The sequence below is a fragment of the Bubalus kerabau genome, chromosome 2 (genome assembly GCF_029407905.1).
Source record: "Bubalus kerabau isolate K-KA32 ecotype Philippines breed swamp buffalo chromosome 2, PCC_UOA_SB_1v2, whole genome shotgun sequence".
In the NCBI taxonomy this organism is placed as follows: domain Eukaryota; kingdom Metazoa; phylum Chordata; class Mammalia; order Artiodactyla; family Bovidae; genus Bubalus; species Bubalus kerabau.
In genome coordinates this window covers 69134382-69158328 of record NC_073625.1, presented here as the reverse complement: position 1 = coordinate 69158328, position 23947 = coordinate 69134382, and the positions used below count along the sequence as shown (strand labels likewise).

General features: G+C 37.9%; 1 protein-coding gene across 1 annotated transcript in view; it reads left to right on the top strand.

Annotated features, from left to right (window-relative positions):
- The window catches only part of LOC129644436 (multidrug resistance-associated protein 1-like), a 95157-nt gene extending 77665 nt beyond the window's left edge, over nt 1-17492 (top strand). The window contains exons 21-28 of the mRNA XM_055570072.1: nt 4020-4219; nt 5489-5615; nt 7436-7537; nt 10012-10155; nt 12511-12669; nt 14135-14301; nt 15663-15857; nt 16199-17492. Coding sequence (XP_055426047.1) covers nt 4020-4219; nt 5489-5615; nt 7436-7537; nt 10012-10155; nt 12511-12669; nt 14135-14301; nt 15663-15857; nt 16199-16331 — 1227 coding nt within the window. The 3' untranslated portion in view covers nt 16332-17492. The remainder of the gene's footprint in view (nt 1-4019; nt 4220-5488; nt 5616-7435; nt 7538-10011; nt 10156-12510; nt 12670-14134; nt 14302-15662; nt 15858-16198) is intronic.
- Nucleotides 17493-23947: the final 6455 nt, after the last annotated feature.

The window sequence follows — 23947 nt, the reverse complement described above, 5'->3', positions numbered from 1 at the left end:
CAGTGTTTTGAGGTTCTTTATATGAAAGGATGCAGTTCTTGTAATTTAATGTTTTCTCGTAATTTAATGTTTTCTCAAAATCCTAAATTTAAAATGCTTATTGGAGTTCAATTTTTCCAAGTTCAGTTCAGTTCAGTCACTCAGTCGTGTCCAACTCTTTGCGACCCCATGAACCGCAGCACGCCAGGCCTCCCTGTCCATCACCAACTCCCGGAGTTCACTCAAACGCACGTCCATCGAGTCGGTGATGCCATCCAGCCATCTCATCCTCTGTCATCCCCTTCTCCTCCTGCCCCCAATCCCTCCCAGCATCAGTCTTTTCCAATGAGTCAACTCTTCGCATGAGGTGGCCAAAGTACTGGAGTTTTCAGCTTTAGCATCAGTCCTTCCAAAGAACACCCAGGACTGATCTCCTTCAGAATGGACTGGTTGGATCTCCTTGCAGTCCAAGGGACTCTCAAGAGTCTTCTCCAACACCACAGTTCAAAAGCATCAATTCTTTGGCGCTCAGCTTTCTTCACAGTCCAACTCGCACATCCATACATAACTACTGGAAAAACCAAAGCCTTGACTAGACGGACCTTTGTTGGCAAAGTAATGTCTCTGCTTTTGAATATGCCATCTAGGTTGGACATAACTTTCCTTCCAAGGAGTAAGCGTCTTTTAATTTCATGGCTGCAATCACCATCTGCAGTGACTTTGGAGCCCCCAAAAATAAAGTCTGACACTGTTTCCACTGTTTCCCCATCTATTTCCCATGAAGTGATGGGACCAGATGCCGTGATCTTCATTTTCTGAATGTTGAGCTTTAAGCCAACTTTTTCACTCTCCTCTTTCCCTTTCATCAAGAGGCTCTTTAGTTCCTCTTCACTTTCTGCCATAAGGGTGGTGTCATCTGCATATCTGAGGTGATTGATATTTCTCCTGGCAATCTTGATTCCAGCTTGATTCCTCCAGCCCAGTGTTTCTCATGAGGTACTCTGCATATAAGTTAAATAAGCAGGTGACAATATACAGGCTTGATGTACTCCTTTTCCTATTTGGAACCAGTCTGTTGTTCCATGTCCAGTTCGAACTGTTGCTTCCTGACCTGCATACAGGTTTCTCAAGAGGCAAGTCAGGTGGTCTGGTATTTCCATCTCTTTGAGAATTTTCCAGTTTATTGTGATCCACACAAAGGCTTTGGCATAGTCAATAAAGCAGAAATAGATGTTTTTCTGGAACTCTCTTGCTTTTTTGATGATCCAGTGGATATTGGCAATTTGATCTCTGGTTCCTCTGCCTTTTCTAAAACCAGCTTGAGCATATGGAAGTTCACAGTTCATGTATCGCTGAAGCCTGGCTTGGAGAATTTTGAGCATTACTTTATTAGCTTGTGAGATGAGTGCAATTGTGCGGTAGTTTGAGCATTCTTTGGCATTGCCTTTCTTAGGGATTGGAATGAAAACTGACCTTTTCCAGTCCTGTGGCCACTGCTGAGTTTTCTAAATTTACTGGCATATTGAGTGCAGCACTTTCACAACATCATCTTTCAGGATTTGAAATAGCTTAACTGGAATTCCATCAGCTCCACTAGCTTTGTTTGTAGTGATGCTTTCTAAGGCCCACTTGACTTCACATTCCAGGATGTCTGGCTCTAGGTGAGTGATCACACTGTGATTATCTGGGTCATGAAGATCTTTTTTGTACAGTTCTTCTGTGTTTTCTTGCCACCAATTTGTCAAAACCAAGCTATTAATCATTTGCTCATTTCTACATGTCTACTATCATTATTGTTCTTATTTCTTATGATGCCCCTCTTCTCTCTGCTATCTGGAAATTACCCTTTATGCATAGGTTATATTCTACTTTCTGTGTGAAGGATTCTCTACCAAAATAGTGCAAAGATATGACTTATGAAGGTATTATGGACTTATTATACTATATTATTACAGTATATTATTATATTATGCTATATTATTTTGTAGGCTGTTTTGTTGTTGTTTTATTTTTTAGTGGACCTAAAATTGTCTCCTCAATAAGATTGTAAGTTCTCTGGGACAGATGCTATGTCTTATAGTTTAAAAGAATAACCAAAAAAATTGATGAATGATGTTGAGAATCAATTTTATCTGCTTAAAAAACCAAAAACAACAAAATGTATCACAAGTGAAAAGTTTGTGGTTGGTGCACTATAATAGGGTGACTAAGAATGGAAAAGAGTCTAGAAACCATGTTTTGTAAAGAGGAACTTAATAGGTTGAACCCAAGACATAGATTCAGGAGCCTCAAATTCTAGTCACTTTTTTGACTCCTGTGCTTGGTACAGCACTTCCCTTTCCAACCTTCATTTCTTTCACCTGTAAGATAAGAAGTTTGTTTTAGATCAGTGCTACTCAAAGTGTGGTCCCTGGACCCATGGACCTATTGAATCAGAATCTCCAATTGTACCTCTTCTTTTAAAAATATCATATTTTGCAAGTAAATATGTATAATTTTTATTTAGCATACCCTAATAGAGTTGGGAGGGGGGAATGAAGAATCTCTCAGGTTGGGGCTCAGAAATCTGTGTTTTTATAATCCTTTGGTAATTTTTGCTGAAGGATGAGAAGCATTAATCTAGATCAAAGGTTCTTAAGCTCAGAGCTCTGTATAATTTTATGGAGAGACTCCAGGGCTTCAACAATTCATTGAACATTTATGAAACTTTCTTTGGGACAATCTCTTAAGTCCCCTGGCAGGCTCAGAATGTCGTCATCCTTTGTATTCTCCAGAGCGTTTAGCATAGACCAGAGCTTGTAAACTCCAAGACCACATGTGGCTTCAGATATGTTTTCACTTAGCTAGCTCAATGTTTTTTACCAAAATGAAGACTTTTTTAAAATCAGGAATTTTACGTAAAAGATTTTCCTGAAAAAAAAATTGCAAGATGTGGCAACTCTTTATTTTCATTTCCAGTTTATAGCAACTATTTGGGGCTGATGAATGATGGTCCAGTTAACTCAGGCTTACTCCTTCTAGCTCTCCACAGTCCACTCATCCCAATTGTCCAGAGGGGAAGCACCAATTATAATTGTGGCCATATAGAGATTTTTTAGTGGAAAAAATTTTCCATAATTATAGTTAGGTATAGGTGGCTCGGATGGTAAAGAATTTGCCTACAATGCAAGAGACCTGGGTTTGATCCCCGGGTCAGGAAGATCTCCTGGAGAAGCGAATGGCAACCTTCCCCAGTGTTGTTGCCTGGAAAACTCCATGGACAGAGGAGCCTGGTGGGCTACAGTCCATGGGATTGCAAACATTTGGAAATGACTGAGCGACTGAACACATTCGTTATCATAATAATATTATTGTTTGTGCACTTGGTAGGCTTCCTTCATTTAATGGGTTAACCACCTGGCCACACTTTCAACTATTTAACATAGAGCTTTTTCCACTAATGATTGTTTGAGAGCATTACCAAGGTGAAGTTTTGCCCAATATGTTTGAGTTGTGCTATCCAGAATTTGGGCTTTTTACTGTTACTAACACTTTCACTTTCACTGTTACAAAGGTACATTCCTTTCCTGGGGCTCCTATAACAAAGTTGGTGGCTTAAAACAATAGAAATTGTATTCTTTCACAGTTCTAGAGGCCACAAGTGCAAAATCCAGGAGTAGGCCTCTGTCGCATGCTTCTGTCCTAGCTTCTGGTGACTGTCAGTGACCCCTGGCATTTTCCTTGGCTCCCAGGTACATCACTCCAATCTTGTCCTCCATGGGTTTCTCCCTATGTCTGTGTCTTCTCCTTTTCTATTTTTTATAACAACACTCAGTCTGGATTTCAGGCCCACCCTAAGGATCTCATCTCAAGATATTAATGACATCTGCTAATATCCTCTTTCCAAATAAGGTCATATTCACAGGCGATGGAGGTTAGAACTTGAACTTAACTTTTGGGGGCTGTTCATTAGCCCACTACACATGCATCTTGCCATTTTCAAACTGCTGAAGAAATTTTGGCTACATCTGCAAGACTGCCTCTTTCTGTTTTCCTGTTAGAGATACTACATGGCGAGCTCTCGGCAGATTCGACGATTGGCAGGAGCATCTCACTCTCCAGTCATTTCCCATTTTTGTGAGACTCTGCTGGGAGTGTCCACTATCAGGGCATTTGGACATGAACAGAGGTTCATCCAGCAAAACAAAGAGGTGGTGAATGAGAACTTGGTCTGTTTCTACAACAACGTGATTTCAAACAGGTAAGTCATATCCACATACCTAATTCAGGACTAGTCCCTTCTTGGATGTTTTGTTTATTGACCTTTAAATAGGGTATTTTTAGTGGCATTTCATCAAAAATATTAAACCTTAAATATTTCTAGTATTTAATACACATTTAAGTTAAAGTACATCTATTTATATCCATATGAACAGTCCATGCTACTTATGAAAATATAAGATCCTACATTTTTTGAAAGTTACACAGGATGCTATTAGAATTACTAAAGATATGACTCTATGTTGTATTTATGTATGTGAACATAAATTTTATTTGCATACAATAATTTATAATATTTTGAATTTATAGCTATACATTTCACCCAGTGGTGGGGGGGAATGTTAAATAGTACTTAGGCACATTTTAACTTTTAGAGATTAATTTTATTGTATAAAATGTGCATGTAATCAGAAAGGTAAGTGATTTTCCAATGAGATTTTAAAATAAATGCATCATTTCAGCTGGTGTTCTTTCCTTTTTCATTTTAATTCTGATTAAGTTTACTCCTTGGAAGGAAAGTTATGACCAACCTGGACAGCATATTAAAAAGCAGAGACATTACTTTGCCAACAAAGGTCTGTCTAGTCAAGGCTAGGGTTTTTTCAGTGGTCATGTATGGATGTGAGAGTTGGACTGTAAAGAAAGCTGAGTGCAGAAGACGTGATGCTTTTGAACTGTGGTGTTGGAGAAGACTCTTGAGAGTCCCTTGGACTGCAAGGAAATCCAACCAGTCCATTCTGAAGGACAGCAGTCCTGGGTGTACATTGGAGGGACTGATGTTGAAGCTGATACTCCAATACTTTGGCCACCTGATGCAAAGAGCTGACTCATTTGGAAAGACTCTGATGCTGGGAAAGATTGAGGGAAGGAGGAGAAGGGGACAACAGAGGATGAGATGGCTGGATGGCATCACCGACTCAATGGACATGGGTTTGAGAGGACTCCGGGAGTTGTGGATGGACAGGGAGGCCTGGCGTGCTGCGGTTCATGGGATTGCAAAGAGTCAGACACGACTGAGAGACTGAACTGAAGTTTTAAAGCAAAGTTCTGCAAAAGTAAAGCATGTTTTTATGCAGATAAATTCTTTATTGTCATTGCAACCATCCTATGTTTGATTGAGTTCTAACTAAGTGAGAAAAAAGTAGAAAGCAGCTATTGATGTTTATGTCTTCATTTCCCAGAGGAGAGTTCATATTGAGTGCACCAAAGCTTTTGCATCTCATTTCAGGAATATTTTCCATTATTTCAGGTGGCTGTCTGTTAGACTTGAATTTCTTGGCAACTTAATGGTGTTCTTCACTGCAGTGCTTACTGTGCTGGCTGGCAATTCTATAGATTCAGCAATAGTTGGTTTGTCTATATCCTATGCCCTAAATGTAAGTAATAATGATTGTGTGGTATATGACATGTTTATAATCCAATTAATTAAGCTCTCTTCTTTTCCTGTCTGAATAAGATATGGTAGTAACTAAGTAATGAGAGACAAATCTGGATTACCCTGGAGACGCATTTCTTTTTCTCTTTTGCTACTAGCAAAATAGCTGGCTCAGCAGTTCTAAGGTAGTTCACAGAAAGCAAGCCGATCCCCAAGGTTCAGTGCTAGAGGACCAGGATCCTAGTTTTGCATCATCACCCAGACATTTCATCCTCTCCTATCCTTACAGATTATAAAGTGTAATAAGGGTGGGGGCTTCCCAGGTGGTGCTGGTGTAAAGAAACCGCCTGCCAACACAGGGTGATGTTAGAGATACAGGTTCAATCCATGGGTCAGGAAGATCCCCTGGTGGCATGGCAACCCACTCCAGTGTTCCTGCCTGGAGAATCTCATGGAGAGAGGAGCCTGGAGGGCTACAGTTTATAGGGTCACAAAGAGTCGGACAAGACTGAAGCAGCTTAGCATGCATGCACACAACAAGGGTAGGGCCTTTCTCTACCATGTCCTGTCCATCTGTTATGTTGGGGCAAACGTAACTGTGGTCTCAGACCATGAATTTTAAACCTTTGTAACTAGGCTCTAACACATCTTTATTAATGAAAATAGGAAACTTTACAATCAATGCATTTTTGCCAGTGAGAAATAAGTTTGTTTATTCCTGCTGGATAAAACTCCATGCTTCAGGATTGATGAACTCTTGGAGTGCATTTGCTGCTCCTGCTGGTTGTGGAAGCATTTTCCCAGCAAAAAGTTTTGGAGATGCTTGAAGAAGTGGTAGTCATAGGTGAGAGATCAGGTGAATAAAGTAGATGAGGCATACATGTATGCTTCCCAGGTGTGGCCGTAGTAGCGAAGCACCTGCCTGCCAATGCAGGAGACATAAGAGACATGGGTTCGATCCATGGATCAGGAAGATCCCCTGCTGAGGGCATGACAATCCACTCCAGTATTCTTGCCTGGAGAATCCCATGGATAAAGGAACCTGGGGGGCTACGTTCCATACAGTTGCAAAGAGCTGGACATGACTGAAGAAACTTGGCATGCACACATGCATATATATATATAGTATATGGAGTGCCTGGGCAGAACTCTGTAATCAAACTATTTGTTCTGCAGTGAAACATGTGAATGTGTAGCATGAGTGAATTAAATCAACACTTTAAAGGGGCCCACATTAGTTCAAGTCAGGTTGGCCATCAAATCTTTTAACAACAAACTCAAGAAAAATTTGAATTGTGAGGGCTTTTTGACTTTCAGAACTACATTTGAGGTTATAACCGTGGAGAACTTGTATTTTGAGGAAAGGTGAGTGTGAAGAACATAAAATTTGGGGGGGAAAAAGGAGACAGTTGTAGTCAGAAAATTAGAAGAATCCTTCTTCTAGTGGAAAATGGTAAAGTGTAGCAAAGGTAACATCATGCACAAATTTTTCCCCACTTAGGATGTACATTTCTTAAGGCCTATCCCATCAGTCTTGGTATTCATCTTTCCTTACACCAAGTATGGGCACCTTTAATATATAGTGAACAGTCTATCTTCTGCCAAATAACCATTATTTATGGCATTAATGAATTTAACAAACCTAAAACAGCACATATGTGTGTCTATAGATAAAAATGCTTACTTTGAATTAAGTTGTTAAATAATTCAAAGGGATAAAAAAAACTAAAACTCTGGGGTAAAAAAAGCTTTGTAAAGTATTATTAACGTTGTGTAAAAGACTGATACTTATTCATTAAGCTCTTGGTTTTTCACTCCCAGATTACTCAAACCCTGAATTTTTGGGTAAGGAAAGCATGTGAAATTGAAGCCAATGCAGTTTCCATTGAAAGAGTTTGTGAATATGAAACTATGGATAAAGAGGTAAGCACTCATGAATAACCAATAAGCAGATACAGAATTTAAGATATTGCAGTACACCTTGAATGGACATTCTGAAAATCAATTCTGAACAAAATCTGTATTTGTTATAAAAATGAAACTTGATCATCTGTTTTTAAGAGGCACAATGATGTATCCCCTACCAATGTAGAGTAAAATATGCAACCTCTGATTACAACTTTGTAAAGATTTTACATTGAGAAGTATCTTAATATAGTCAGCTCTTAATTATTTACAGTCTGATTGTATAATTTAAAAATGAAGTACGCCTTTATTGTTTATACCTTCTGTTCCATTTACTCATCATTAGCATCTCTGTGGATGGGAAGGAGGAGGAGAATAAATCAGTCTGCTTTTTTCCCTTTAATTAAGTATAATTTGAGGGACAGAAGAATTAGACTATTGACAGAGTATAATGGTTGCATTATCTGCATATTTTGTTAATTTCAGTTACTTCTGTCTCCCAGTTCCATGAATTAACAGGGCAGATGATAAAGGTTATATGTTGAATTTCTATATCTTCTTCAATCTGACTATAAGGATATCTAAATCTTCATGAAAAATTCCTCTTTTGCTCATAACTCAGGAAGGTGTATTCCTCCTCCAAATAAAAACCTACAGATTTCCAGTTGTATTTTTGGTAGCATCTCCTCATGTCTTTTCTCAGACCTTGTTCCATTAACCATCTTCTCTAAGTCCTAACTTCAGCACCCTAACCCCTTGGCTCCTTTCAGCCTACAAATATGCTAAAATATTTTCTGCATACTCCAACTTCTACCTAAATGTTGATTCTTCCTCCAGATTCTTCCGAGTCTTACCTTCATTTTTCCCAAAACTTTCTTGAAAGATTAGTCTACCTTCACAATAACAGTCATAATTATCAATACTTAGTTTGTTCAGCCTATTGCTATGTAAGGACTATATAAAAATGTTATCATTCTCAGGACTTCCCTAGTAGTCCAGTGGTTAAGATTCCACACTTCCAATTCAGGGAATGTGGTTTTGATCCTTGGTCTGGAAACCAAGATCCCATATGCCACATGCCATGGACAAAAGAAAGGAAATATAAGTTGTTTTCTGTATTTTCTAAACCTTTTGCTATTGATATATATTTTTATTTTGAAAAAAAAAAAGACAATAAAATGTGTGTGTGCACACACATTTTTAAAAATTACCTTTATATAATTTGATGCCTTATAAGGTGAGAGATACCATTACAAAAACTCGTGATGTAGAAAAAAGTAAATACGTCCAAATAACCATGTTTACTCCTCAATAGCCCCATTTCTCTGCTCCTCTTTACAGCAAAATTCTTGGGAATAGTTCCTGTACTTGCTCTGTCTAACTCCTTTTCTCATTCTTTTTTGGAACCTCCTCACACAGGCTCTAACTCCCACCACTGCACCGCGCCTGCCCCGGTCAGCATCACCAGTGGCAGCCTCCCAGTCGTCACTTTACCTAGCCTATCATTTGCTGCTGTGATCACTTCCCTTCATGAAAACACTTCCGCTCACTGGCCAGGCACCACACTCTTCTTTGTATTCCAGCTTCTGTTCTTCCTCCAGTGTCTCAGGTCCTCAGCATATGCACCTAGCTTCTTTTACCTGGAAAGCCCTTCCTCTGATATCCAAATGGCTTGTTTCCCAATCAGGTCCATCAAGACTTTCTTAACCACCCTACTTAAAATTACACCAACCCTGCCAATTTCCTGACCTTCAAAACTTTATCATCAACTAACATACTGCATGGGCTTCCCTGGTGGCCAGTGGTAAAGAATCCACCTGCCACTGCAGGAAACACGGGTTTGATCCCTGGGTCAGAAAGATCCCCTGAAGGAGGAAACAGCAACCCACTCCAGTATTCTCGCCGGGATAATCCCATGGACAGAGGAGCCTGGTGACCTATGGTCCATGAGGTCACAAAAAAGTCCAATACGACTTAGCAACTGAGCAGCAACAGCAACGATATTCTGCATAGGCTGTATGATTCTTTCTGTCTCTCCTCACCAGCAAGTACTCTCCTGAAGGGAGAGTTTATGTTTATTATTTATTATGTTTTTCTCACTGCTAAATCTCCAACAACTAAAGCATTGACTGGTGCGGTAAACACTCAGTATGTGGGAAATAAATGACAAACTGTCCCCTGTCAATTAAAATTCTAGGTTACTTTCATATCCTTTATAAAGTTATAGAAGACTTTTCTTGATAACTTAATTGAAGATGGGAAGCCTTTTTATATGTGAAAATTGATTTATAAAATCTTCTTATATAGATGAGAAGGTTTATGTTGGTATTATTTAAAACTATTTTCAGAAAAATCATAATATTTACAAATGTTGTCTTTCCTCATTTTTGTTTCATCACTTCTGTTTTTATGCCTGAGAATTATTATTTTTTTTTTGGAGGAAAGGTATTTTTATTGTAATTGCAGTTTAAAAAGTATTTATTTGTTTTAAGGCACCCTGGATAACGTCTAAGAGGCCTCCATCACAATGGCCCAATAAAGGGATAGTGGAGTTTGTTGATTATCGAGCTCGATACAGAGATGATCTTGGTTTAGCATTACAAGATATCACTTTCCAGACTCATGGGGAAGAGAAGGTACCATAAATATTTCCTAACTTTCACTTTACCTTTTATCTGAATATATTTATTCTCAAGGCCAAAATATACTGTGGTATTGAGTATAAGATGGTCATTTGTTCAAATTTCATTTAAAAATAGTAAAGACATTGTTGGTATGTAAAGAATAAATTTTTCCTCTACAAATAAAAATATATATTTTAAATTGTTCATAATCTATTATGAAACATGATTGTACTATTTTTACCTACATTGAGGTATAATTAACAAATGAAAATTGTATATATTTAGAGTGTACAGTATACATAGAGTATATAGCTTGATATAAATAAATTGTGAAATTATTATCATAATTTTAAGCATTTAAGATCTCTTAGCAAATTTCTGTGTTATTAACTATAGTACCAATGCTATGTATTAGATATCTAGAATTTATGTGTCTTATAACTGAAAGTTTATATCCCATTTTCCCACTCAACCCCTGGTAAGCACTATCTACTTTCTGGTACTGTGAGTTTGACACTTTGAGATTACACATGTAAGTGAGATCATAAAATGTTTTCCTCTGTCTGGCTTCTTTTGCTCAGCATAATGTCCTACAGGTTCACCCATGTTACCACAAATGGCAGGATTTTCTACACTTTTTATGGCAGAATTATATATGTGTATGTATGTACATGTATATATATATATATATGTATATATATATATACACACTGTCTTTATCCATTGATCCATAGCACATATTTAGGTTGTTTTGATATATTCTTGGCTACTGTAATATTGCCATGAACTTGGGAGTGCATATTTCTCTTCATCATACAAATTTCATTTCCTTTGGCTACACATCCAGTATTATTAGTATATTTTATTTTTACTTCCTCTAGTAAGTGAAGTGCAACAATAAAACAGTAAGATAATAGTTACTGTCCAGTAATACACAGGTGAGAATATTTGTATAGTCAGTGACATTATGTTTTCCAAGACTATCAGTGAAATGGGAAAATGCTTGAGATGTAATTTAGTTAATAAGAACAATATACAAATCTTTTGACAATGTATCATTTTTGTGTTTTAAAAAAGCAAACAGATAGACATATTACTAATAGCAAAAAGAATGGTTACAAAATATAAACAGTGATTCTCTCCAGGTGTTGGGATTTTAGATGATTTATGCTTCTATATTTTTTCAAAGTGTTTTATGAAAACATATTATTTCCCTGATCAGATTGATATTTTACAAATAGATAAAGGTAAAAAAAATTTTTTAATGAACAGCAGTATTCCACTTTCCCCTTTCCTGAGACTTGTTTCAGGTAACCCCAAATTCTCCTTTTCTAACCCTCTAAACCAGGTCCACTGAGGTGGCCTCAAGGACGAATTAATTTTTGGAAATAATTGTGGAATTTTAATCATTCTATTTCATTCAGTGTATTCCTGGTTTTTTGGATGTAGTATGTCAGATTTAAGATTTAAGATCTGTAATTAGGGCGAACCAGGCACCAAATGTTCTCTCCATGCAGTGTTTCCATTAACACCAAGACACGAACCAACACCCAGAAGAGGTTGCTTCAGATCTCGTGGCCAAAGGAACACTGCAATCACTGGATGCTTATGACAAGCTGATTACTTTTGTCCAAAAGTCCAAAATCCCCAGACATGATCTGTGACCACCCTTAGTAATTTTGATGCAATAGTTGTTTTGCAGGCGTTCCCTTAGATTTTCTAGCCTATCTCAGCAAAGGGTTCCCATCTCCTTTATTTGCTTGTTTGTTTTGGAGGAAGAATGGTAGAGAAGCCTCCTTCAGAAAGTCTCATGGAATCAAGCCCTTTATCAGTCTCTCTTTAAACCTCACATTTAATGGCTAGTTCAGGGATGGTTCAGGGATGATCTGCTCTGCCTGGGGCAGTTCTTGCTGGGTGATAACTAAACTATTCAAAACCAGAGGAAACACACAAATTAGCCCAAGCCTTTCTGGTGAGTAAAGTGAAAGCGTTAGTTGCTCAGTTGGGCCCGACTCTTGGCAACTCAGGGCCGTAGTCCACCAGGCTCCTCTGTCCATGAAATCCTCCAGCCAATAATACTGAAAAGAGTTGCCATTTCCTTCTCCAGGGGATCTTCCCTATCCAGGGATCAAACCCAGGTCTTCCGCACTGCAGGCAGGTTCTGCACCCCTGAGCCACCAGAATAAGCGGCATCTAGATAAAGATGGATCCTTGAAAGTCACGTTAAGCCTTCCACGATAGTCAAGTTTACTCTAGTTGGCAGTTAGATTCCACTTACCAGACACATAATGTATTTTTTGTCAGTACAAAGGTCTCCTTCCCTTACACAAAGTAAGGTGTAAATTGTTTATGATACATTCATTATAGATTGGAATTGTGGGACGAACTGGAGCAGGCAAATCAACACTATCAAACTGCCTCTTTCGAATTGTAGAAAGATCAGGAGGTAAAATTATAATTGATGGAATTGACATATCTACTATTGGGCTTCATGACCTTCGTGGCAAACTCAATATTATTCCACAGGTAAAGACTGTTTTACTGCTAGTCTTTCTTAACTCCCTCTGGTAAACTTCTTTTTTGTTGTTTTTTTAAGAATATATTCCTTTCAAGCCTATACATTTGGATTTGAGAGCCAAATTATTTTAAATATATTGTGAAAAATAACTATGCAATTAAATCCTATTAAATACTCTACCCTGATGCATTCTTTCTAAGTGCATTTATCTGTTTGAAAAACTAGTATGTTGCTTTGCAAGTTTCCTTCATAATAGTAAATACAAATAAAATTAAAATGAAGAAATCATACTGAAACACACTGGTATTTTTTAGAAGAAAAAAGCAATTAGTGAGGCTTTTGCTTAGTTGGTACTTTGTTGAATTTTGACTTTTTTGACTTTTTGACTTGAGGTTTAGAAGTATTTTTTAAAAAATGAAAGGAACCATAATTCAGTTAGATTTTTTTTTCCAACTCCTTTGATTTTTCCATCTGTGGCATCAGAGGAACTTGATCATTAACAAGTATGCAAATCGGCTCAATAATATGCTTCTACAGTCAAATGTGACTCATTCAGTTGTGTTTGAAAGATTTGAGCTGAGAATTTATGAAGTATGTTTATGTTTGCTTCTAAAAATGCTATCATCTCTTTGTCATATTGTTTAAACATATACTGGCATTCATGAATTTACTTTGGAACAAATTTAAGTAAATTTTGGCAGGGAAAAAAATTGGTGGAGAAGAGAAACTGTCATTCCTTTCTTATAAATCAAAACAGGTGTAGTAAAATGCAGTTTCACTAGATGTGTAAATGTATTGGAAAAAGCATGGACTTGTCTTTGAATTCTGCTTAAGCACTTACTTTCTGTGTGTCCTTGGACAGGAGCTTTTGAAACCTCTAGTTTGCTATCTAACAAGGGTGTTTGCTTCCTTATTTCTGGTTGGTGGACTAATTGATAATATTATATACATACTATAGATACATTTATTCTATTCTTCTCTATATTATATATTACGTTGTTGTTTAGTTGCTAGCTTATGTCTGACTCTTTTGCAACCCCCTGGGTTGTGGCCGACAAGGCTCCTCTGTCCATGGAATTCTCCAGGTAAGAATACTGGAGTGGATTGCCATTTCCTTCTCCAGTGGATCTTCCCAACCCAGGGATCAAACCCCCATCTCTTGCATTGGCAGCTGGATTCTTTTACCACTGAGCCACCTGGGAAGCCCATATTATATTATATCCCTGACTAAATGGTGACTACTATCATCATTATTATTGTGGTTGGAAAGCTGTCGTCAACATTATGAACTAGAGAAAGAAGAATCAGGAAGTTTATAATGACTTAATCAAACACAGCTTATTCTGACCTTTTGGTTTCAATATAAAATGAATTTGGTAACTATTTAGCTTTTCATCATTTTGCTTTTTCCTTATTTAATGTATGCATGCCTCATGTGACAATAAGATTACCAGTGATTGTTCTATTCTCTAGGATCCTGTTTTATTTTCTGGAACCCTTCAAATGAACCTGGATCCCCTAGACAAGTATCCTGATCATGAGCTATGGGAGGTGCTGGAACTATGTCACTTAAAAGAGTTTGTGCAGTCCCTTCCCAAGAAGCTGCTGCATGAGATTTCAGAGGGTGGTGAAAACCTCAGGTAAGCTTAAAAGAACAGAGCTTGCCTGAATTACTCATTCCAGGCTTTTTAGAAACAAGTTGGCCCCTGAGGGAAATCACTCCTGAGCCACCATGGATTTTGTTGTTCAAAGGACATCATTTGCTGATTCCTTCTAGAGAAGAGAGACGAGGAATAAACAAAATGGTAGCCACCAGCTGGAAAACTGCTGGTGAAGGACAATGAAGGGGAAAGAAAGCAACAATGCAGTGTGGAAAGTCATTAGTTAACTGACTCCTCTGTAGTAAAGACTCCTACCCTAATAGCTTTCTTCCGGAAAAAAATGTTTGAGCAAACTCTGGGAGATAGGAAGCACAGGGAAGCCTAGCATGTAACAGTCCGTGGGGTTGCAAAGAATCAGACATGACTGAAAGACTGAACAACAACAACAAAGTACTGCTTTATCTTCATCACTATTGTCTTAGGACAGTCCCTTTATGTGATCAGAAACCTGCTGCTGCTGCTGCTAAGTCACTTCAGTCGTATCCAACTCTGTGCGATTCCATAGACGGCAGCCCACCAGGCTCCTCTGTCCCTGGGATTCTCCAGGCAAGAATACTGGAGTGGGTTGCCATTTCTTTCTCCAGTGCATGAAAATGAAAAGTGGAAGTGAAGTTGCTCAGTCGTGTCCTATTCTTGGCGACCCCACGGACTGTAGGTAGGCTCCTCAGTCCATGGCATTTTCCAGGCAAGCGTACTGGAGTGAGTTACCATTTCCTTCTCCAACCAGAAACCTAAGGAAAAGCAATTAGACCCTCTCTGCCCCTAAGAGACACAGCCTGCGTGACTCAGCTTGTTCTTTGCTTACTCCCCGCTCTCCCTCTCTCTGTTTCTGTCACCTTGGCCTCCTTGGCTTCTTATAGTTCCTTGAATATGCCAGGCCACTTCCTGCCTGCCTCAGGAATTTTACATCTGTCCATCACCTTGCCAGGAGCAAGTTCCCATTGGAAATCTCAAGGATTCACTTTCCATTTTCCTCAGGTCTTGAATTTAAAGGCGTCGTCTCTGAGGATTTCTTTGGCATGCTCCTCAAAAATGTCCACCCCATGCCCACATTTTACATCCTGCCTTTCTGTATATTCAAATTCTTCTTATGCCTTTTGCTCATTTATCTTGTTTATTTTTTGTCTCCTCACGAAAACCCACAGACTTTTGTCTGTTTAATTCATTGTTCTATTTGCAGAACTTGGACCAGAGTCTGGCATAATCACTCAGGGGATACTTCTTAAAGAATGAATGAATGTGGCTTAGGAAGAGAATAACAATGTCGTCAGAATTTTAGAATAGGAAGTGTGTGACCATAAAATCCATTGTTGAGACCATTTTACTATTTTTTATAACAGTGTTGGACAACGACAGCTAGTCTGTCTTGCTCGTGCTTTGCTGAGAAAAACAAAAATTCTCATCTTGGATGAAGCAACAGCCTCCATCGATTTTGAGACTGATAACTTGGTGCAGACCACAGTCAGGAAGGAGTTTTCTGATTGCACCATCCTGACAATTGCTCACAGACTGCATTCTATCATTGATTCAGACAGGTATGCTTTATTTGTTTTCAGAAATAAAACAATTTCTATAGAGAGAGCGATTGCACGTCTGAAACACAGTAATTACTTGCCACTAATAATGGATTTTATCTGTGCTGAGAGATACAAAGTGTCCCCTAATAGTATGGAAGATACTTTCCAAAATAATTAGAGGAAAGCGTTAATGCTAAGAGAATATTAGAAAACTTGATTTATTTCCTGAGTCAAATTGTACTTTTATTTCGTACTGGCAGAACTTACCTAGTAATTTAAACTTTACAGTTGCAAGAACAAGAAAGATGAACTGAAATACTGATTATAGTTTACCTGACTGGATTCTTTTCACATTGCAGGGTACTTGTTCTAGACTCTGGAAGAATTACAGAATTTGAAACACCACAGAATTTGATACACAAGAGAGGACTTTTCTTTGACATGCTAACAGAAGCTGGAATAACACGAGACTTGGGGGCGAAAAATAAATAGTTATATATGGATTATACCAAATAAAAAAATAGTATTTGAAAAAAATAAAGACTGGAGAGAAATGTCGAAAAGTAGGCCTATGTTGGCACAAATAGAGATAAGCACCATAGTTCTAACCATCCTGAGCTGTGCCCAACCTTCTTTCTTCCAGTCATGCCCTCCTGAATATCTGCCTTTTATTGATTCCCCAAAGTGCAAAATGCCACTTATCCTTTAAGTCTCAGACTTTGTTCAGGAGTTATCTTCTGCACAAAGTATCTCTTGGTTTCTCTCCTTGGTCCCCTGTCTTATCTAGATGCCCTTTTGATATGTTCTGACTAGCCTTATTGGCATACCTTTATCATGGCAGGGACCAAAATCTGTTTAAATTCTTTTTAGTGTGCCTCCCCTTAAAGCTACTTGAAGGCAAGTGCCTAGTTTTATCATCTTTGTATGTTAGGTTGCTAGCATAGTGCTTTCAGATTGTTGATACTCAACAAAAATTTGTAGAATAAATCATTAGGCGTTTTAGAGTAATACTGTATAGGCACCTATATACATATGAACAAAGTTTTGAGTTACTGTACAGTATATAAATTTTTGGAGGAATCACAGAAAAAACTTTGAGTTATTCAGCTGCTTTTTTGAAAGAGAAAGCCTATGTTAACTGAATTTTATGATGTGCTTTATTTAAAAATAATATTTTATAATATTTTTACTATTTGAGTAAACAGCCAGTATTTTCTATGGAATGTCATTTTTGACTTGAAAAGCTCAGTGAGTTATATATCAGATGGTATACATTCACAAGTAATTATTAATTTGTGGTACTAATTATATTTTGAATGGCTTTTTCATTTGGTAGTTTTAAGCAACATTATTTCTCTGAATTGCCCTTCAAATTTGAAGTTTCCAAACTTCAATTATATTTTCCTTTCAAGATTATTTTAATAGAATGTTTTAACCTGTTCAGACCCATCAGTCATTTCTTTTATCCTCTTTTTCTCCTTAACAACTTTGCATAACCTTGCTTCATCCCCTAAAGGTATTTATGAAAAGTTAACTTAAATTGTAAAACCCTACATTATCTAAAGTTTCCTTGCTTAAAACATTAGCTACTGAAAGTATTGTCCTGTCTTTATAATTCCTGTAGTACTTACCACTATGTTTTGTGTTCAGTAGGCATTGAATAAATATTTGTTGAAATCTCTTAAGAAAGGAGTTGTATATTTCATTAACATCAGTTAAAGTTTGTGTCTTAGCTTCTTTACATCTGTAATAAGTCAGTCAGAGACACTACATAATTTAACAGTCTAATGGTATGTCAACAGTCACCTGGATATATTGTGGGATCTTCACACCATGGAATTCTACACAGCTATGAGAATGAATGAACAACCACTACAGACAATAACACCAATGAATCTCACATGCATAACGTGGAGTGACAGAAGTAAAGCACAAAGAATACTCTTACATGATCCTATGATTCCATTGATACAAAAGTTTGTTTTTTAAAAAAGGAAAAGCCAATTATACTCCTAGAAGTTGGGATACTGGTTACTCTTGGTTGCTGGTGTTGTTACATCACTCAGTCGTGTCTGTTCTTTGCAACCTCATGAACTGCAGCACACCAGGCTTCCCTGTCCTTCACTGTCTCCCAGAGTTTGCTCAAATTCATGTCCATTGAGTCAAGGATGCCATCCAACCATCTCATCTTCTGTTGCCCCCTTCTCCTCCAGCCCTCAATCATTCCCAGAATCAGAGTCTTTTCCAATGATGGGTAATGATTGAAAGGGTAAATAAGGTGGGCTTCTAGAAAATGGTTATGTACTGTTTCTTGATCTGTGTCTGAGTATTGGTTCAGGTTGTGAAAATCATCAGGCCATATACTTAGGGTTTGTACAATGTAGATAGATAGATTTATATATTTATCTCATGTATGGGCTTTCCAGGTGGTGCTAATGGTAAAGAATCTACCTGCCAATCCAGGAGACATCAGAGATGCAGCTTCAATCCCTGTCTTGGGAAGATCCTCTGGAAAGCATGACAACTCACTCCAATATTCTTGCCTGGAGAATCTCATGGACAGAAGAGCCTTTTGGGCTGCAGTCTATAGGATCACAGAGTTGGAAGTGACTGACGTGACATTAGTATGTACACATGCATACGGCACCCCACTCCAGTGCTCTTGCCTGGAAAATCCCATGGACGGAGGAGCCTGGTGGGCTGCAGTCCATGGGGTCGCTTAGAGTCAGACACGACTGAGTGACTTCATTTTCACATATTGGAGAAGGAAATGGCAACCCACTCCAGTGTTCTTGCCTGGAGAATCCCAGGGACAGGGAGCCTGGTGGTCTGCTGTCTATGGGGTTGCACAGAGTCGGACACGACTGAAGTGACTTAGCAGCATACATGTATAATATAGTTTATATATTTATATATAATATAAATATATTTATATAATATTTATATATTATTATTGATGTCATATATATTTATATTTATATAATACAGTTAAAGAATAAAAAAGTAAAAGTTTAAATGACTAAGCCATTCACTTCAGTTCAGTTCAGTCGCTCAGTCGTGTCCGACTCTTCGTGACCCCATGAATTGCAGCACTCCAGGCCTCCCTGTGCATCACCAACTCCCAGAGTTCACTCAGACTCACATCCAGTGAGTCAGTGATGCCATCCAGCCATCTCATCCTCTGTCGTCCCCTTCTCCTCCTGCCCCAATCCCTCCCAGCATCAGAGTCTTTTCCCATGAGTCAACTCCTGACATGAGGTGGCCAAAGTACTGGAGTTTCAGCTTTAGCATCATTCCTTCCAAAGAAATCCCAGAGCTGATCTCCTTCAGAATGGACTGGTTGGATCTCCTTGCAGTCCAAGGGACTCTCAAGAGTCTTCTCCAACACCACAGTTCAAAAGCATCAATTCTTCGGTGCTCAGCTTTCTTCACAGTCCAACTCTCACATCCATACATGACCACAGGAAAAACCATAGCCTTGACTAGACGAACCTTTGTTGGCAAAGTAATGTCTTTGCTTTTGAATATGCTATCATGGTTGATCATAACTTTCCTTCCAAGGAGTAAGCGTCTTTTAATTTCATGGCTGCAGTCACCATCTGCAGTGATTTGGGAGCCCAGAAAAATAAAGCCTGACACTGTTTCCACTGTTTCCCCATCTATTTCCCATGAAGTGATGGGACTGGATGCCATGATCTTCGTTTTTTGAATGTTGAGCTTTAAGCCAAATTTTTCACTCTCCAGTTTCACTTTCATCAAGAGGCTTTTTAGTTCCTTTTCACTTTCTGACATAAGGGTGGTGTCATCTGCATATCTGAGGTGATTGATATTTCTCCCAGCAATCTTGATTCCGCTTGTGTTTCTTCCAGTCCAGCGTTTCTCATGATGTACTCTGCATAGAACTTAAATAAGCAGGGTGACTATATACAGCCTTGATGTACTCCTTTTCCTATTTGGAACCAGTCTGTTGTTCCATGTCCAGTTCGAACTGTTGCTTCCTGACCTGCATACAGATTTCTCAAGAGGCAGGTCAGGTAATCTGGTATTCCCATCTCTTTCAGAATTTTCCACAGTTTATTGTGATCCACACAGTCAAAGGCTTTGGAATAGTCAATAAAGCAGAAATAGATGTTTTTCTGAAACTCTCTTGCTTTTTCCATAATCCAGCAGATGTTGGCAATTTGATCTCTGGTTCCTCTGCCTTTTCTAAAACCAGCTTGAACATCAGGAAATTCACAGTTCACATATTGCTGAAGTCTGGCTTGGAGAATGTTGAGCATTACTTTACTAGCGTGTGAGATGAGTGCAATTGTGCGGTAGTTTGAGCATTCTTTGGCATTGCCTTTCTTTGGGATCGGAATGAAAACTGACCTTTTCCAGTCCTGTGGCCACTGCTGAGTTTTCCAAATTTGCTGGCATATTGAGTGCAGCACTTTCACACCATCATCTTTCAGGATTTGAAATGGTTCAACTGGAATTCCATCACCTCCACTAGCTTTGTTCGTAGTGATGCTTCCTAAGGCCCACTTGACTTCACATTCCAGGATGTCTGCCTCTAGGTGAGCGATCACACTATTGTGATTATCTGGGTCATGAAGATCTTTTTTGTACAGTTCTTCTGTGTATTCTTGCCACCTCTTCTTAATATCTTCTGCTTCTGTTAGGTCCATACCATTTCTGTCCTTTATCGAGCCCATCTTTGCATGAAATGTTCCCTTGGTATCTCTAATTTTCTTGAAGAGATCTCTAGTCTTTCCCATTCTGTTGTTTTCCTCTATTTCTTTGCATTGATCACTGAGGAAGGCTTATCTCTTCTTGCTATTATTACTCAATATATTGTGTTTTTTAAAAAATTAATATTTCATTCTAATTTCTGCTATGTCCATCAAGTTTGTTCAATTACTTCAGTGGTCTTTGAAGCAAAATGAGAGATATTTAAAAGACTGGATTATAGAGAAGTAGTAAATTTAAATTTTGCTCAGTCCCGTCTCACTCTATGTGACCCCATGGACTATAGTGCACCAGGTTCCTCTGTCCACAGAATTCTCCAGGCATGAATCCTGGAGTGGGTAGCCATTGCCTATTCCAGGGATCTTCTTGTCCCAGGGATCAAGTCTGGATCTCCTGCATTGATTGAATGATTGATTTATTTCAAATTGTAACTTAAAAAATGGATTAAGAGAATAATTATCATTTTTGACATGCAGTTCCTTCTTAGCTAATAGAAGGAAAATTCTAAGCAGCATTAAGTTGAATTATTTTAGGATAAGAATATTTATTACTGAAAGCCCACTATATGCCAAGTGATGTACAAAGCACTGGAATAATTTATTACTTTCAATTCTCACTGAAGAACATAAGGAAGATATTACTACCCACCCTATTTTACCAAACATGATAAGATACCAAGAGGATCTTAGCCAACAAATTGTAAAATCCAGACCCAGGTGACTATAAAACTATTGATGCTCTTTTCAGTTGTCTAATAATATGTCTCATTTCTGGAAGAGCCACTTAAAGAGTCTATAATTAAAGAATGGGAGAGAAGAATTTTAAACCAATAGCTTTGAAATAGATAAATGGTATTTGTCTTGCGGTCAGGGTTCTTCTTCAAATATAATATTAGTTAAACCCAAATGAATTAGTTATCATTGTAGGTAAAAAATGGTTGAATAAAGGCAATTTCATTTACTTTTCAATTTAACTTTGATATCTAAGTTAGTGTTAAGAGATGTAATGAAGTATTTTAATACACATGAAAATAACAAAGAGTTCTAATTGATCTAGAGGGCTTTTATTCTGGGAAAAATAATCAACAAAATTAAAATAAGAAAATTTTATTGTAGTTAAAAGAGTTCAGAATCTAGATACAGAATATGTATGTTAAATCTCAACTCCACAACTTTCTAGATGTGCAAACTTGGGCAAATTAACTTATTTCTCTGAACTTATTTGGGTGTAAGAATTTTATCTACCCCTTAAAAGTTTCTTTTTTGGAAATTAAATGAGATGACATAACATTAGGACAGATAGAACACTTTCTGGAATATAGAAATATTTAATAACCACTTAAATATTAACATTCATAGTTTCTTGTAGTTATATATAGTCTCATGTTTACAAACAAGATCACATAGGACACAGTTTTAAACAAAAAGGGTGAAACAGCCAATATTTATGATAGTCTATTGTATACACAGCAACTTGGGGATAATTGGATATTTAAATAAGATATGGTCCTCAGTTGTGTACAATATGATCTTGGTGAGATTAAGCAACATTGAGAAGGCAGTAACAGGGCAGATCTCTTTCTAGTCCTTCCAGTTTTCCTAGCTCTTGCTTTTCTAGCTGTTATGTTCCAAGCAAGTAGACCATCTGTGGAATATAGAAATCAGGACTTCTGGCAATATTCTGAGCCACTTTTCTCTAAACCTTTTTCATGAAAATGGAAGACTACCTCGGTAGTTTGCACGGCAGCTGCTACGCTATTGGGTTAATGGTGCCAAGGTAATGGGTAACAACCTGGTAAAGGCTGATTAGTTTTGTGACCAAAAGTGGGGTCTGGCTGCAGACCTCTCAAAAAGCCAATAAAGTGTCAAGGTTGGTGTAAAGGAAAGTTTGCTTTATTTTGTATGTGGACAATTGGGGGCAGGGGGAGGACAGACTCCTGCCCAAAGGCCAATTCCCCCCAGCTCCAACAATCAGGGAGCAAGAGCTTTTATAGATGGAGGGGGCTAAATAACAGAAACAGCATAGCTAGCTCTGACAGTCACCTTGAAATTGGTCAGTGGTCTGACCAGCATCAACTTGATTGTTTTAAGTACAGTTAATCTTCAATTCCAGGGCCACTTTGTTTCCATTTCTTGAGGTCTGTTCTCAGAATTGTCAGCTTATGTCATGGCTAAAGCCGGATCGTCATGTAGTTAACTTCTCCACCTGGTGGGGTGGTTTAAGTATCTATAAAACAGCTCACAGGATGTGAGAAGAAACTAAAAGTCCTTGACTATGCTTAATGAATATATTTTATTATTTGGCCTCCTTTGACTGTTTTCCTTTGTATCTGTATGTTCTCACATCTCTGATTAGGCTTATTCTTTGGCAAAAGTTTTTCCACAGACAAAAGTCAGGCAGAGGACATGGGGGACAAGGATCCATAGGGTCCTGCTCCATTTCAGCTTCTCTTGTTAATGATTGCTGACTAGGTAACCAAGCTTGCTCACTTGCTATTTACAGACTGACCAGATTGAACCTGCTTAGTTATAGCTGATCAATGATAGTAACATTTTATCTCATGAGGGCAGCACAAGAGAAAAATAAAAATGGATAGGCATACGAGCAAAATGTAAAAATAACATCATAAACTAAAAAATTATCTGTGATATTTGTGAAAAATTTGAAAAATATGTTTCCAAAACATTTAAAAGGAAAATGACACATATGCATTTTTGTGTGTCAAAGGAAGGGATACAGGGTTGATTTTGAGTTCATATTTATAGCACTCAGCTTATCATTAATATACTTGGGGATGATTATGGGTTTATTGCTATTTTTCAACTCTTGATAGACATAATAGAAAATGTAATGTGGTCATCAGAGAATAAGACTAAATGAATGATTGAGAATGTGTTACAGTGGAGTACCACAGGAACTAGGCATAAATATTAATCCAGCTTTAGTCAACAGTAATTCTGTCTGAACATTTGCTTCTGGCTTTCTGTTCTGAGCATTTGTGCAACCATCTCCAGGTATTACACAACAGATTCTGCTTTCTCTGTATTGCCAGAGCCATGATTTTACAGAGATAACAGACAAGAATTAATGTGAACCATGATGCATAAGGTCTTGAAAAAACTGTTTCATGTATTTTCTTCTACTTTTTACTTAAACCACTTCCTTTTTATTCCGAAGTCCAACAAATGACAATTGGACAAAATGTTTAACCATAAATTAAGGGTCAAAGGTTCAAAACCAGAAAGAAGGAAAACAAAGAAGTGTAAACAACTAAGGGCTTGTTTTTCTTAGGTAGAAAGAAGTCCCAAGGCAGAAAGGACAAAGATGTCCAGAGCAGTTACATGACACCACTGGCTGCTTCTTTCTGCCTTTGGCTC